At 47.6% G+C, this 15,474-nt stretch overlaps 1 protein-coding gene and 1 long non-coding RNA gene across 2 annotated transcripts in view; one reads left to right on the top strand and one right to left on the bottom strand.

The window, feature by feature from the left end:
• Nucleotides 1–15,474, top strand: part of HMCN1 (hemicentin 1) — a 162,819-nt gene that overhangs the window by 145,276 nt on the left and 2,069 nt on the right. Inside the window, 23 exon segments of the mRNA XM_032697092.1 lie at nucleotides 279–424; nucleotides 427–448; nucleotides 663–812; nucleotides 985–1,002; nucleotides 1,005–1,125; nucleotides 1,419–1,477; nucleotides 1,480–1,558; nucleotides 2,360–2,393; nucleotides 2,396–2,599; nucleotide 2,970; nucleotides 3,409–3,471; nucleotides 4,527–4,603; nucleotides 4,606–4,648; nucleotides 4,906–5,040; nucleotides 6,101–6,169; nucleotides 6,172–6,213; nucleotides 6,487–6,537; nucleotides 6,540–6,615; nucleotides 8,729–8,785; nucleotides 8,787–8,854; nucleotides 12,424–12,774; nucleotides 14,755–14,874; nucleotides 15,197–15,323. Coding sequence (XP_032552983.1) covers nucleotides 279–424; nucleotides 427–448; nucleotides 663–812; nucleotides 985–1,002; nucleotides 1,005–1,125; nucleotides 1,419–1,477; nucleotides 1,480–1,558; nucleotides 2,360–2,393; nucleotides 2,396–2,599; nucleotide 2,970; nucleotides 3,409–3,471; nucleotides 4,527–4,603; nucleotides 4,606–4,648; nucleotides 4,906–5,040; nucleotides 6,101–6,169; nucleotides 6,172–6,213; nucleotides 6,487–6,537; nucleotides 6,540–6,615; nucleotides 8,729–8,785; nucleotides 8,787–8,854; nucleotides 12,424–12,774; nucleotides 14,755–14,874; nucleotides 15,197–15,323 — 2,113 coding nt within the window.
• On the bottom strand, nucleotides 1,822–13,859 carry LOC116791270. The gene is made up of 3 exons (XR_004358668.1): nucleotides 13,049–13,859; nucleotides 10,428–10,537; nucleotides 1,822–1,917 (listed from the first exon to the last, which is right to left on the bottom strand). It is a non-coding gene; the product is annotated as an uncharacterized LOC116791270 (long non-coding RNA).

Below are 15,474 nucleotides of genomic sequence, written 5' to 3'. Positions count from 1 at the left end.
TAAAATGACTGTCACCTGACACGGATTTTGCCCTTCACGTTACATTTTTCCCAAAAGGAGAGGGAATAACTCAAACCAGGACATAGCATATGAAAATGTCTTTTCCACTATGTTTTCCTGCGGAGAAGGTTCACACCTGCCACTAAGGTGGTTTGGTCATCCTTTGAACTATTCTTAACACACTGGTTCCCTCCAAGGAGTAATGAACTTGAGCATAACCGATGCAGCCTGAAACATCTTAAACTGAAAATGGCTTTCTTCGTTCTCCGTTTCTCCAGTGGATGGGAACTGGGGGCACTGGCAGCCCTGGAGCCCGTGCTCTGCCTCCTGTGGCGGGGGAGAGCAGAGCGGGTACGCCTGTGCAGCAGCCCGCCCATCGAACCGCGGCCGGACCTGCCCCGGGGACTCCTCCCAGATAGCCCGGTTTGCAACACCCAGCCGTGTCCTGGTGAGTTCATTTACAGCTTGTTCGCTGTGGGGAAAGCCTGTGCCTCCTGATTTCACTGGTGCTCTCTCATGTCTTGCCCAGCTGACGAGTAATTTAATTTTTTGGGCTTAAACCTCCCTTGCAATTTAAGCTCAATTCAATCTCCCCTACAATATCCAACAGCACACATCATGTGGCCCATTTTTTTCCCTCCCTCCTTCCCCCCTCTGCACAGGTGGACCTGCCCGTGCCAAGGGCAGCATCATTGGCAACATTAATGGTGTGGAATTTGGGATTGCTTTCCTGAACGCCACGGTGACAGACAGCCCAGACTCCGACACCAGAGTCATACAGGCAAAGATCACAAACGTCCCTCGGAGCATTGGTAGCTTTTTCACTTTTATCACTTTTTTTTTGCTCTGAGTACACCAATACATCCTGTCTTCTGGTTTAGATCTGAAGGGTTACCTTAGTTTTAGGTCTGCCTTCACTCTTGGGGATGTGGGTCGCATGATGTTCAGATTAAGCTCCCTGATGTTCTGTGGTCATTCTTTCAGGCCCAGCCATGAGAAAGCTCGTTCCATACTCAGCCCAGTTTATTGGACAACTGCCAAAGAAATTGGGGAAGCAATGAACGGGTTCACGCTCACTGATGCCGTCTTCAAGAGAGAAACTCAAGTGGAGTTTGCAACTGGTGAGTTCCCCTGGGATAGACAGCTCTTTCTGTGTCCATTAGCTGGATAGATCCTGCATTTCTTAAAAAATTGCACAGGACCATTGCTGAAACTTGAGTCTTGTGCTCACAGCAGTATTTTCTGAGGTGACTGTGGTCTGAGGTTTAATACAGCTTTTAGAGCTGTGGTTTGAAAAATGCCATGGTTTTGATGATGGTACCCTTAGAAATGCAAGTATAAAATGACTCGTCAGGGGATTCCCGTTCCGATCCCCTGTGGTAACAGGAGTCTCTGGTTGGGAGGCTGGGACACACCAGGGTGCTCTGCAATCCCCAGGTGGAGATCCTGCGGCTGACGCACGTCGCGCGGGGCCTGGACTCGACGGGGCCCTGCTCCTGGACGTGGTTGTGAGCGGCCACGTGCTGCAGCTCCCGGCCCTGGCTGATGTCAACGTGAAGGTAAAGCTGCCTCCCTCCCTCCTTTTCTTCCTCCCTCCCTCTCTCCCCTCCTCATCTAGGGTAAAGCAGTAAACACTAACTCCTGAAAAATGTTGTACTGTATGTGGCTTGTTTTATGCCTGGTTTAACTGACAGATGCTGATGTTGCCTTTGAAAGCAAAAAGTTGTCATCAGGCAGGTGACGTTGGTGTCTCAGGAATCTGAGATGTTGGCAGGTGGTGCTGAGAAGGGTCTTCAGGGTAGTTATTGCAGGCACATTGGTGTTGCTTTTGATAGAGCTGGAAAGGGGCATCTTTAACCTCTCTGATATAGTCATTAGTTAGTGGTAGTTGACCAGTATTTCTCTGTGTTAATCCCACTGTACAATAAATATGCATAAAGTTGTTGATATTTTGCTACACTGCAATGTACTGTATGTCCAATATTTATACCTCTTTTTAGTGGCAGAAGTTTTCTCTACTGAGTATTTATTTAGCATATTTGTCAGCATCTGACTTAGAATACAAACAAAATATTCTGACCTGAAAAGACTGTTATTAAAGAGAAGATCATTTTCAGGTTTTTGGCAGTGCTGTGGCCTCCATCATCAGGCTCCTCAGTACATCAGTCTGTATCTTGTTTAAAGAACTGCACCAGGTGCTGTAAGTTCAGCAGTTAAAATAAGAGTGGAAAGGACACGTGTGTGTGAAATACCATTTGTTCAGATCAAACCCTTTCTCTGAACTCTCATGCAACTTTAAAATGCAAGATGGCCCAGGTTTGGGTGCACTCAGCAGCTGATGCCCACTTCTCTCTGTTCCGGATTACACAGAGGACTACATGCCAGACTGGCCCGGGGCCAGCTGTACGCACACTCCACCCGGCTCTTCACCATGGATGGAGGTCAGCTTCCCTACACCTGGAACCACACCGTCACCTACGACTACACCAAGGGCAAGATGCCCTTCCTGGTGGAAACACTCCACGCTTCCTCCATCTGCAACGGAGTACAACCCACTGGAAGAAGCTGTGCTTTCAAAATCCAGGCTTCCATGCAAAAGGTACTGTTCTAGTCCTTCCCAGAAATCAAACAATGGCAAAATAATGTCTTCTTCTCCTAGAATTCATTCCCTGTAGCCTCAAAAGGAAATTCTGTGAAAGTTGGGTAACTTTATTGTAGCTCTTGAGACCTACCTGTCTCATTAATGTACCCACAGACTAACACATAAGAGCTATTGCAGTTTGTGCTTCCTTCACCCTTGGTTCTCATCACACTGCCAACAGCATCCCCAGCAGCCTCAGAGTTAACCTCAAATAGTTTCATTTCCTTGCATGTCCCTTTCATTCTCTAAAATGAAATTATCATGGAATCCCAGAGTAGTTTGGGTTGGAATGGACTTTGAAGTCCATCCAGTCCCACTCCCTGCCAAGGGTGGGGACACCTTCCACCAGACCAGGTTGCTCCAAGCCCTGTCCAACCTGTTGCTTTTCTGTGCGGTCAGGGTGCTTTTGTGTGGTGGGTTTTATGTTTGGGTTTGTGTTCCCATACCTACTAAGAAAAAGGACTGTGTATTTTCTCCTCCCAGCAAAAACCACATAAATATAAATCAGGTAGTAATGAGGTGGAACTTTTAGTCACTCCAAGGGGAACCTCCACACACCATTGATGTTATTCAAAGCAGCATAAAACACGTACTACTGACTTTTACAGCCCAAATAGAAAAACTACTAAAGGCTGGATTAAAAGTTTCTGTTTTGGTGTTCAAGTATAGTAAATACTTTATAAATAGCTGGGCTACAAATCTTAGTGCTAAAGTAGTAAAATGGCCATATTTTATCCCAAGTAACGTGTGCTTCCTTTACCATCCAGGGGATCGCAGCAACCAGTGCCCTGCTGGGTTTGGTTTGGACTCGTCTGGGCCTTACTGCTCAGGTACTGATGGACAGGGGTGGTGTAATCACAGACTCATGGGGTGGGGGGAAGGCACCCTAAAACTGGATTCATCCCACCCCCTGCCACGGGCAGGGACACCTTCCACTAGCCCACTTTCCTCCAAGCCCTGTCCAACCTGGCCTTGGACACTTCCAGGGATCCAGGGGCAGCCACAGCTTCTCTGGGCAACCTGTGCCAGGGCCTTACTCACATGGAAGAGTTTCTATCCCATCTAACCTGCCCTCTGGCAGCAGGAAGCCATTCCCTATGTCCTGTCCCTTCATTTCCTTGTCCCAAGTCCCTCTCCAGCTCTCTTGGAGCCCCTTCAGGTACTGGAAGGCTGCAATAATGTCATTCTGGAGCCTTCTCTTCTCCCAACCTGTGTCCAGAGCAGGGGTGCTGCAGCCCTTGGAGCATCTCCATCACCTCCTCTGGACCTGCTCTCAGAGGTCCGTGTCTGTCTGGTACTGAGATCTCCAGAGCTGGACACAGTGCTCTCCCCCGGGATCTACACCACCTTTAGTTAGAGTTTCAAACCATGCAGTACTTCAGGAAGTGTCAGTGCCATTGACAAAGGGTGTGGATCCAATGGCAGATGAAGACTTTGCTTCTCTCCTTACCTAGAATGTGAGTAGTGCCCAGAGAGCCTTTTTCTCAGTCCTTCAGATACACCTGAGGGACACTGAGCCTCAGCACCTGCAGAGCAAGGAAGGACTTACCTTGGCAACCCAGACCACAGCCCACAGGTTCCTGCTGGGGAACCTATTGGATGGTTCTCTCCACCTCCATCCTGCTGGAAGGGTGTGAGTGTTCTGGCTGTCTCTCTAGATGACTGAGTCATGCTTGGTTTAGGGAGCAATCATCTGAGATACTTCATTGACTTACTGTATTGGCCCCTGGAAGGTTGTCCATGAAGGGAGTTGTACAGAAGCTGCTCCATTACTGGGTCCAGTTTTGCCCTGTGGCTTTACCAGTCACACGCCTCTGAGGAAGGGTCGCTTTGGTGCAGTTTCTTGTGAAGTCTCACTGGGTTTGCAAACGTTTCCTTGTTCCAGATGAAGATGAATGTGCTGTGGGAAATCCTTGTTCCCATACCTGTCATAACACCGTGGGATCCTACTACTGCTCCTGTCCCCAAAGGCCCTCACTATCTCTGCCGACGGGAGGACGTGTCAGGGTAAGAGAGGTGCTGCTGGGGACAGGTCAGATACAAAGCGCCCCTTAAATACTTTAAGGCCTTAAAATGCCTTAAAAGTCACTCACATTGCTAAGGAAAGGTTCTATTTAGGCCATTTCTCATTACAAGAATGCAATGTCTTGGTGGTACTGTAATTATTTCATACCTGAATGCAATCAGCTGGTATTTCTGGCTGCTCACGCTCAGGGTGCTGTGTTCCGTTGTGACGGGGGTTTTCAGGTTGGTTGTCATTCCAGACATTGATGAGTGTGCACTGGGAGGGCACAGCTGCCACCCTGGCCAGGAGTGTGAGAACGTCATGGGCTCCTTCCGCTGCGTGGTCCGGTGTGGGAGCGGCTTCCGGAGAACGGCCGACGGCTTCGGCTGCCAGGGTAGGGGGGCTTGGGGTTGGGTTCGGGGTACACGGGGGGTTTGGGGTTGGATTCAGGATACACGGAGGCTTGGGGGTTGGATTCGGGGTACGTGGGGGCTTGGGGATTGGATTCAGGGTATATGGGGATTTGGGGGTTGGATTCAGGGTATATGGGGATTTGGGGGTTGGATTCGGGGTACATGGGGGTTTGGAGGTTGGATTTGGGGTACACGGAGGCTTGGGGGTTGGATTCGGGGTACATGGGGGTTTGGAGGTTGGATTTGGGGTACACGGAGGCTTGGGGGTTGGATTTGGGGTACATGGGGGTTTGGGGTTGGATTCAGGGTACATGGAGGGGTTTGGGGTTGGGTTCGGGTACATGGGGAGTTTGGGGGTTGGTTGGGGGTTGGGGTTGGTTGGGTTGGGGTTGTTGGGGTTTTGGGGGTTGGATTTGGGGTACATGGGGGTTTGGGGGTTGGATTTGGGGTACATGGGGGGTTGGGGGTTGGATTCAGGGTACATGGGGGGTTTGGGGGTTGGATTTGGGGTACATGGGGGGTTTGGGGGTTGGATTGGGGTACATGGGGGTTTGGGGGTTGGATTTGGGGTACACGGAGGCTTGGGGGTTGGATTCAGGGTACATGGGGGGTTTGGGGGTTGGATTTGGGGTACATGGGGGGTTTGGGGGTTGGATTTGGGGTACATGGGGGGCTTGGGGGTTGGCTTTCAGGAACTGAAAATGCTCCTTCATGCAACTGAAAGTGGCTTTAAAGGTGCATCTCCAAATATCTGCCTATAAATTTTCATTATTAGGTTGTGGATCTTTGTGGGTTGGGTTTTTTTAATGGGCGATTTTTTACCTTTTTTTTTTTTTTTTACCCTTTTGCTTTTTCTGTCTTTAGCAATAAATTTAAAATCCAACCAGGGAATAACTTAACACTCTGGGTTGGTCTTTTACAAAGACGGGAGAGCAGCAAACGTTCCTGAGCAGAACTCCCTGGGGTAACAGCCAGAGCTCAGGTAACTGAGCCCACAGGGCAGTTCCCAGTCCCGGTGTCAAGGATTTGTGTTGTTCCCAGATGTTAACGAGTGCCAAGAGTCCAACTCCTGCCATCAGCGTTGCTTCAACACTGTAGGAAGTTTCCACTGTGCTGTGACCCAGGATTCCAGCTGAAGGGCAGAAAATGCGTGGGTAGGGATGAAGTGCTGAGTGTCCATTCCCTTTCTCCAGCAGACAGAGTTCAATGTTTATTTGTTGCTCTGTTTGTTTACGAAGGAAAATCCTGCTGTGATGATACACTTGGTCTGTACTTCTGAATCTGTAAAACACTCCTAAAAACCAGAGGAAGCAGGAATTGGGCTGACTGATGCATGAGCATGAAATGATTCAAAGGCATGGTCAGGTGTGATTTCATTATATAGAGGCCAAGCTTTGTTTATTTTGTTTCCTTTTTGTTTGAATAAGATGTTAATGAGTGCAGGCAGAACGTGTGCAGGCCTGATCAGCTCTGCAAGAACACCGTGGTGGCTACAAGTGCATCGACCTGTGTCCCAGTGGAATGACCAAAGCAGAGAATGGGACCTGCATTGGTGAGTAGCAGCACTGATTCACTCCATGGTGATAAGAAACACAGGGACAATGGTGATTTTTAAATAATCCTGAAGCTTGTCCATCTCCTGTATTAACATTTGCACATATTAAGGCACCAACTTTTTTTTGAAGTTTAACTTAACATCCATATTTAACTTTTGTGAATTAGTATTAAAAGAGATGTGTCCTTGCCACCTCTGGTTATCCATTGTTTCTTAAGAGTTTGGCTCAGGAGCTCTGAATCAAGATCCCAGGTCCTTGCTGCTTATCCACTACCTGGTGGATGAGGGGAAGGCTGTGGATGTGTCTGAATTTCAGCAAACTTGGACACCATCTCCCACAGCATTCTCCTGGAAAAGCCTTGGACAGGGGCACTCTGGGCTGGGTTAGGAACTGGCTGGAGGGTCGGGCCCAGAGAGGTGGGAACGGAGCTGCATCCAGCTGGGATCTGTCACCAGGGGTGTCCCCAGGGATCAGTGTTGGGCCCAGTTCTGTTTAATATCTTTATTGATGATCTGGATGAGGGGATTGAGTCCATCATCAGCATATTTGCAGATGACACCAAGCTGGGGGGGTGTGTCAATCAGCTGGAAGGCAGGAGGGCTCTGCAGAGGGACCAGACAGGCTGGATCCATGGGCTGATTCCAAGGGGATGAGGTTCAACCAGGCCAAGGGCGGGTCCTGCACTTTGGCCACAACAACCCCGGGGACAGAGGGGCTGGAGAGCAGCCAGGCAGGAAGGGAGCTGGGAGTGGGGATGGACAGGGAGCTGAACAGGAGCCAGAGTGTGCCCAGGGGGACAAGAGGGCCAATGGATCCTGGCCTGGATCAGAACAGTGGCAGCAGAAGCAGAAGCAGGGAGGATTCTGCCCTGGACTCAGCACTGGTGAGGCCCCTGGAGTGCTGTGTCCAGTTCTGGGCCCTCAGCTCAGGAAGGACATTGAGGGGCTGGAGCAGGTCCAGAGGAGAGCAACGAGGCTGGGGAAGGGTCTGGAGCACAAGTGCTATGAGGAGAGGCTGAGGGAGCTGGGGGGGGCTCAGCCTGAAGAGGAGGAGCTCAGGGGAGACCTCCTCACTCTCTACAACTCCCTGACAGGAGGGGGAGCTGGGGGATGTGGGCTCTGCTCCCAGGCAGTGATCAGTACAAGAGGCCTCGGTCTTAAACTGTGCCAGGGGAGGTTTAGGTTGGACATCAGCAAGAAATTCTTTCCAGAGAGGGTGATCAGGCATTGGAATGGGCTGCCCAGGGATGGGGTGGATTCTCCATCCCTGGAGGTTTCCAAGATGAGACTGATGTGGCATCAGTGCCATGGGCTGGTAACTGCAGTGGTAGCAGACCAAGGGCTGGCCTTGATGATCTCACAGTTCTCCTCCAACCTGGCTGATTCTATGATTCTGTGATTCTATAATTGTGTCTTCAGGTTTTTAAGAAGCTGATGTTATAGATGCTACCAAAACTTTACTCTCATGGGATCATGGATGGTTTGGGTTGGAAGGGGCTCACCTGCCATGAGCAGGGACCTTCCACAGCCCAGGTTGCTCCAAGCCCTGTCCAGCCTGGCCTTGGACACTTCCAGGGATCCAGGGGCACCACAGCTTCTCTGGGCAACCTGTGCCAGGGCATCACCACCCTCCCAGGGAAGGATTTCTTCCTCATAACTAACTTAATATCTCCTCCTTTAGTTTAAAACTGTTCTGCCCATGTAAAAGTTGCTCTCCCTGTTTTTTGTAAGCGCTAAAGTACTGAAAGGCCCCAATGAGGTCTCCCTGGAGCCTTCTCCAGGCTGAGCAATCCCAGATATGATATCACAGGAAGATGGATTCTCTCTCTTTGTAGAAGAGCTGATCACATTGGAAACCTCAATGAAAAGTTTTGAAAATTTATGGAAAAAGTGTCTGTAAATGCCAAACAGCTGAAAATTTCTCTCTATACCTGCCCAAAACCTGCTTTCAGCTTGTGAGACCCAGGCTGTGCTTGGTACCACGCGTTAGACAGTAATGCCTGACTCGGGCACCAGGGAAGAAGAAGAGTGTGCATTCAGAGGGCCAGATGCACACAGGCTCCTCTGCCTGCCTTCCCCAGCCCCTGGTGAGTGTTGCTTTGCTGTTCCTGCAGATTGGACGAGTGCCGTGCCGGGACGCACCAGTGCCGCGCGCCCCAGCTGTGCGAGAACACGGGGCAGTTACCGCTGCCTGTGCCCACGGGGCTTCCGGGCACAGGGCACGGGCAGGCCCTGTGTGGGTAAGCTGCAACCACCCTCCTGTCACCCCCTGCTGCTGCCTGGGCTGGCTGCTCTGGCACACGGCACTGCTGTGCCTGGTGAACGCTGTGCTCTAGAGAGGAGTTTGCTCTGGAGTCCCAAATTGCCCATCCAAAACAAAGCATCCAGTTCAAAGCAGTCAGAGCTAAATGATTCCAAACGGAGATTGGTTTGGGGCCATGCTTTGAAAGCAAAGTGTAAAAGGGTCTCAGGGCACTGGTGGATGGATGTGGCGAGTGACCCTTCCACAGGAGGCTTTGTTTATAAAAACCAGGTGAGATTTGTTGCTGTGCCTGGCTGTCCCCTGGCCTGCACTGGTTCACACGTGAAGGCAGTCACACAGGGAATCACGTGGATTCCCCTATGGAGAGCACCCCAAGGAGTTGTGGATAGGTGGGATAGACCCAGAACTCACCTCTGCTCAGGGACATCCCGAACACCCCTCCCCACCCAGCACTGCCCGGGGGGTTCCCCACACGGTAGAGTAGAGGGAGCTGAACGCGTTTATCCTGGTGTGGGTGGCTCAGAGCAGGGCAGGAGCGTTCCTGTCCATCCCAGGAATGCTGACCACACAGTCACTGCCCTGTGCCAGCTGTGCAGAACTGTCTGGCACGAGGCCCTGCAGAGCTTTCTCCCACACACGGGTGGAGCAGCTCGGGAGGCTCTCGCAGCTCTGACGTAGAGAGCAAGAGTTTAGTATGTGCTGTCAGTGCACAGAACACTTCCTGGAATTTAAGAGACCTCAGGAAGGCACTGGAATCATTTAGCATCACCTTTTTTGCATTTATGTAGAATATTTAAAACAAAATAGCTGATCCACCCTGCTAATGATTCCTGAATGTCAGTATTTGACATTTAGAGAGGTTGGTTGTGGTTGCTCTCATGTATCAGAGCAGAGAATTATTCCTCCCTCATGACTTCTTCAAGATTAGCTTTCCTAAGTGATAAATAGCTATTTTCTTATTTTATTTTTCTTTAACAACCTAAGATTTTGAACTACCAAAACCCAGGAATGTTTGGGTGGTTTTTTTTAAAGAGATTAAATTACAGTAAGAAAGTGTTTGGCTGTAGGCCAAGATATTACTTCCACCATCTGCATCTCTACTGAAATAAAATCAATCCCAGACTTCTTAACATATATTAAAACCATATAAACTTCTGGCAGGAATAAGCTAGATGAAGTCTAGGACTGTGGGTTTCCACAGAGCACCAGCAACTGCCCTAAAGCTGCCTTCTGACCAAGGACCACTGAAAGCTCCCTCTTGAAAGTATGACTTGAATTTTTATCCTTTCAATTTTATCTGCTTAAAAACATATTTTAAATATAGGTTCATCCAAAGCATTAGTTCATATGTTAATAAAATCCACTGACTGAAACAGCATTTCTGTGGAATCTCAACAACCAGGTCACAGGTGGAAGGGCATCACAAAAAGCTGCTGTAAAGCATGTTTGTATATAACACATGCAAGGCTGTCTAAAATAAAAACAAATATTGTTCTTCAAATTTAAGAAAGCCTGAAAATGTAGCTATTTTAATTTCAAAGTAATTTTACCTTGTTCTTGTAAATATTAGGATTGCCACCCCTCAGTGAGCTCTTCTCACAGGGACAGCCATGGGTAAACACAGGTGACTCTCTGGGGTTTTGTATTGCACAGGCTGCTCCTGCAAAAGAAACTGCCCCAATTTTCACCTGTTTTCTCTCATTCTATGATAATCTTCTGTTGCTCATTCACAACTTGTTCCAGGGACACTGGTTGTCGTGAAGAATTATTGTTAGTTTCTTTTATGCATGTACAGAATGTAAAACTCAGCACTTAATGCCAAGGAAATTATAAGTTTTAGGGTGAAAAACAATGAAATGAATACATTTAAAATTCAGATTAGTTGTTGCCATACAAAAAGTGAAGTTCTCTTGTTTGCAAAACCTGACACGAATATATTATAAAGCTTCAGTTGTTTGTTTGCCAAATAACAGTTGGAAAATACTGTAATACTCTGCAGTAATTACTCCTGGATTTCCCACTCTTAAAACATTTAATTATTAGTACCCCCCTAAATTCTTTAAAACCTTAAGTATATCAAGCACTTCATAAAGATGCAGTGTAATGTTCTGCTATGTTTCTGACAGTATTGCTTTTTAAAAACCGTTATCATGCAGTTGTGGCTTGCAGTGTTACAAACTCAAAAATCCTCTGTTCAGAGGGAAGTGTAACAACATTGGCTTAATGGCATTTTTACAATAATAGTTGAAAGAATATACACTACACTAATATTAATTGAGTCACTATTAAGATAATTTTTAGTTTCTAGTTACAAAAAGGTTTATAATATATGTCAGTTATACATGTGTTGTGATGTGTGTTAATATTGGGTTATTTATTTCTGGACATTGCAGAGTTGTTTGGAATTTGCAGATTCTTGTCTTTTCTAGTGAAGACAGACTGTAAGTTTGAAAAGAAATACAGTGATGTCAAATTTCCAGCTGGGCCTGAAGTAATTTGAGGATAATTTTAGGAAATTTTTACTGGCAGTGCCAGAGAACCTGTGGGGGCAGGTCAGGTCCTGCAGTACCAAGAGCACTCCCAGTTTACTCAGAGTGAAGGACACTCAGCATGTTGTACCCTAAACCCTTTACTCTGTATGCTCAGCACTCTGGTTTGATTCAAAGATGGGGTGGGTCAAATTACTTTGGATTGCAATTTAAAGGAAAACAGCTTAAAAAAATGCATTGCTTAAGAAAACAAAAATTATTTTATTTTTAATTGTATAACAGTGAATTAATATTTGCTGTTAAGTCCCCAACCTGTCACAGCTGGAATGACCAATACACAATCACAGGTTAGAACTTACCTGACCTCTTCCCCCCTGCAGCCTTGAAACTCATCCTCCAGCCCTGACCCCATCCCTGGAGGTGACCAAGGCCAGGTTGGATGAGCTTGGAGCAACCTGGGCTAGTGGAAGGTGTCCCTGCCCATGGCAGGGGGTGGCACTGGATGGGCTTTAAAGTCCCTTCCAATCCAAACCATTCCATGATTTCCCCACAGTAACCACACTGGAGCCTGTTGCTCTTCCCTCGCCAGGTAATGAATTTCTAACACTGCACTTCTCTGGAAGGCTCTGTGTTAAGTATCTTCCTTTAAAGAAGGGCCTGGCAGCTTCTCCCACTCATCCTTAAGTGTGTAGCACTTAAGGAAAAAAACCCAAACCATTACTAAATAGTATTGAAGAGCTGAGGCTGAAACACTGCACACTTGAGGCAGGCCCTTCGGCAGGGCTCCTGTCCAGAGGGAGCACAGTCACAGTGAGCCTCACAGGCTCATTTCTTAGAGAGTAAAGGTGTGGGACAGTACAGGACAGCATAACCTGCCTGCTTGGCATCGTGTTCTCCATGTTTTACTGCCCTCAAAGTCTCACCTTTGTGTCTTCAGCGTGTTCCTCAGACTGAGATAAGTATCTGTGTGTATAATACGTATAGTTACGTGTTGTTGTTTGTTTGTTTTCTCTCCTTTCCACATGGTTTGTGGCTCTGGATCATGTGCCATGGGCAGACATTAATGAATGTGAACAAGTGCCTAAACCCTGTGCCTTTCAATGCACCAACACCCCCGGCAGCTTCAAGTGTCTCTGTGCCCCTGGGCAGCAGTTGCTGGGTGACGGGAAATCTTGCGCCGGCTTGGAGAGGCTGCCAAGTTCTGGGGCCTATTACAGTAGCTATAACTATGCTCAGTTCTCCCCTGGGAGAGACAACCAGCAACAGCAGCACTATTACAGGCACTCCTCAAATCTCTACAGCTCCTTCTCAGAGTATAGGAACAGCAGAATACCTTTCTCCAGGACTAGAAGGAACATTAGAGAAACTTGTCCTGAAGGCTATGAGGCAAGAAATGGCAGATGTGTAGGTAAATGTCAGTCTGTCTCTGCAACTCTCTTGTTTTGGGCCTTATTCTTAGGTTAACTCTTTGATGTCTACCAGGGCTGAGGGTTTGTGGTGCTGTGGGGTTTTTTTCTGTTTACCCAGGTCAGTTTCAGAGGGTTCTGCATGTTCTTGTCTCTCCTGTCTTTGCTCACATTGTAGCAAAATGTTTTCACCTCCTTGTAACCCTCTTGTTTTAACTGTGTGTTTGCCAAGTTATTCTCTCCCTTACTCTCTTTCTCCTGATCACAGTAGCTCACCTTGGTGAATCTTCTCACGCTCCAAAATCCACCAGCAGCCCCAGTCTAGTCCCATTGCTTCTGTCAGACTCCCACTGATGGCAGCAACAATCTGGTTCAGAAAAGTTTTGGATAAAGATTTTACTAGGGCACACTGGGGCCAGTGCCAGCACTGCTACAGGGACAGTCGGTGTCACATGGGCAGTAGGCACAGAAGCTTTTAGATTATTGTTATTTTATATAAGAAAAGGGGTTACAACATAATTCAGCGAGCCTGGAGAGACTGATGGTAAGTAAACAAATAGGTTTGTCAGGAGTTGTGGCAGTGACAGCACAGGCATTTCTTCCCTGAGGAGGAGACTAGGCAGTTACAGGAACTGGCAAGCTCTGCCCCTGGTTTTTGGGGGATAAAAAAAAAATTACTTAATTTTTGGAAATACACTTCTCCTAAGCCAGACTTTGCCAGCTTATCTCGTTTTGAGTATCTTAAGGAAATGACACTTCCCAGTAGGCACAACATCCTTCCAGGGTAAATGGTGATCTACAGAGAGGTTCTAGCATCAGAATTCCTGCTGGGATTATACAGTGAGATACAATGGTGACACACATGAACAGGCATTCATAAATAATGTAAGGCCAGGCAGACATCAGACTTGTTTAAGTTATAAAGAGATTTCAGTAGTCACACAGCTGGGGGTTGGTACAGCAGTAACTGAGAGGCCCAGACACAGCTCCCACTGAGGGAAGGGGAAGCTCCAACCTCTGATCTCCATCCCAGTTTCCAGTTGGAATTAGTTAATATTCTTGTACTTTTGTTTCGTGTAATAATCATCTAGGTTTAAAAATACTGTTTAATATGAAAATACACCCAAATGATACTTTTGTTGAAGTTCTTTCAGCAGACAACCATCAGGATTTGATAACAACACACCAGAGGTTTCTGTTCACATCTGTCTCTTCTCTGTTTACATTTTCATCTAATGCAACCCCTGTAAATTAGAGAGAAGGGAAGCCAAGACCTTCCTGCCACTGGTTTAATCATGCAATCCAAAATCTTGCATGAGATTAACTGTATTGTTGTGCTGAATTAGGCAGATGTTTGAAAAGCCACTATAATTATAAATTATCTGTGTCTAAATCACACTAGTTTGCTTTGCAAACTTTACATAATGTGGTCTGGTACTTCTGTATTTGAGAGGGAGATTTAAGAAAAAAAAAAAGTTAAGAGCAGTTATTGATAGTCTTTCCAGATACTGAGCTTAACTCATCCCCGGGGCATAGGGAAGGTTAGTTTGGAAGGGAAACAGAGTTCCCTGAGGAGGGACTGACTGTAGGAACCACTTCCCCACTGTCAAGGCAAGATAACTGATCTGGGTGTTCCCCAAGCATGTGGCTTAACACCTGATTATCAGATGATCAGCTCTGCCTGCCTCGGGGGCAGGTCTGTGTCTGTATAACCCTGTCAGTGGACACAGATCCCCCCTCTCCCCGGTCCCTTCAGCTGGGCTGTGTGCTACAGCTGCTGTCCCCAGAGGGCAGGACCCCCTCAGAGCTGGCTGTAGTTACTACAGAGTTACAAGGGCTGGCACAGGTAAGGGGACACTCTAGTCTGACACATTCAGCCCCATCAGGAAACAAGATCCAGACAACTTCCCCCAGCAGTGTCCATAGACCTGAACAGTTCATCCAGGGTCAGGTAATCCTGGTGATGGTGCTTCTCTCCACAGACATCGACGAATGTGAGAGCAGGGACACCTGTCAGCACGAGTGCAGGAACACCCTGGGCAGCTTCCAGTGTGCCTGTCCCTCGGGATATCGCCTCATGGCCAACGGCAAAACCTGCCAAGGTACGGACAGTGGGCAGAGCTGCAAGGGAACAAGCTACAGAGCGGGGGCTCAGCCACCTCCTTGAGCTGCTCATGGGAGAGCCTTCAGAATTCCAATTTTCAGAAGTTTTATATTCCACACTTGAATGTTCCCTAAACCAGCAGCAAACAAGACAATTGCACCTTCTAATTCTCTGAAGTTCCCCTGTGAGCTCACATTACACAGCCCCAAGCTCCAGGGTCAGGCAGAGGCACCCTCTGTGCTCTGCTCCGCCTTTACCCACTTTGATGTCTACCCTCTAATTCTACCAACAATTGATCCCTTGCATGTTTTTCCATCCAGATATTGATGAGTGCCTGGAACAGAATATTAATTGTGGATCCAATCAGATGTGTTTCAACATGAGAGGAAGCTACCAATGCATAGACACACCTTGTCCACCCAACTACCAGCGAGAGCCACTTTCTGGGTAGTTTTATTTTCAGCCCTTTTTCACCCATCCCAAGCTGAGACCTTGTTTGTTAAAGAAGAACATTTTAAGTTTGCCAGACACCAGTAAAGCTGATAAAACCATAGAATCACAGACTTATGGAATGGTTTTGGGTTGGATGGGACCTTAA

The sequence above is a fragment of the Chiroxiphia lanceolata genome, chromosome 9 (genome assembly GCF_009829145.1).
Source record: "Chiroxiphia lanceolata isolate bChiLan1 chromosome 9, bChiLan1.pri, whole genome shotgun sequence".
Taxonomy (NCBI): Eukaryota; Metazoa; Chordata; class Aves; order Passeriformes; family Pipridae; genus Chiroxiphia; species Chiroxiphia lanceolata.
Note: the sequence above shows the minus strand (reverse complement) of the source record. Positions and strands in the feature narration are given on the sequence as shown.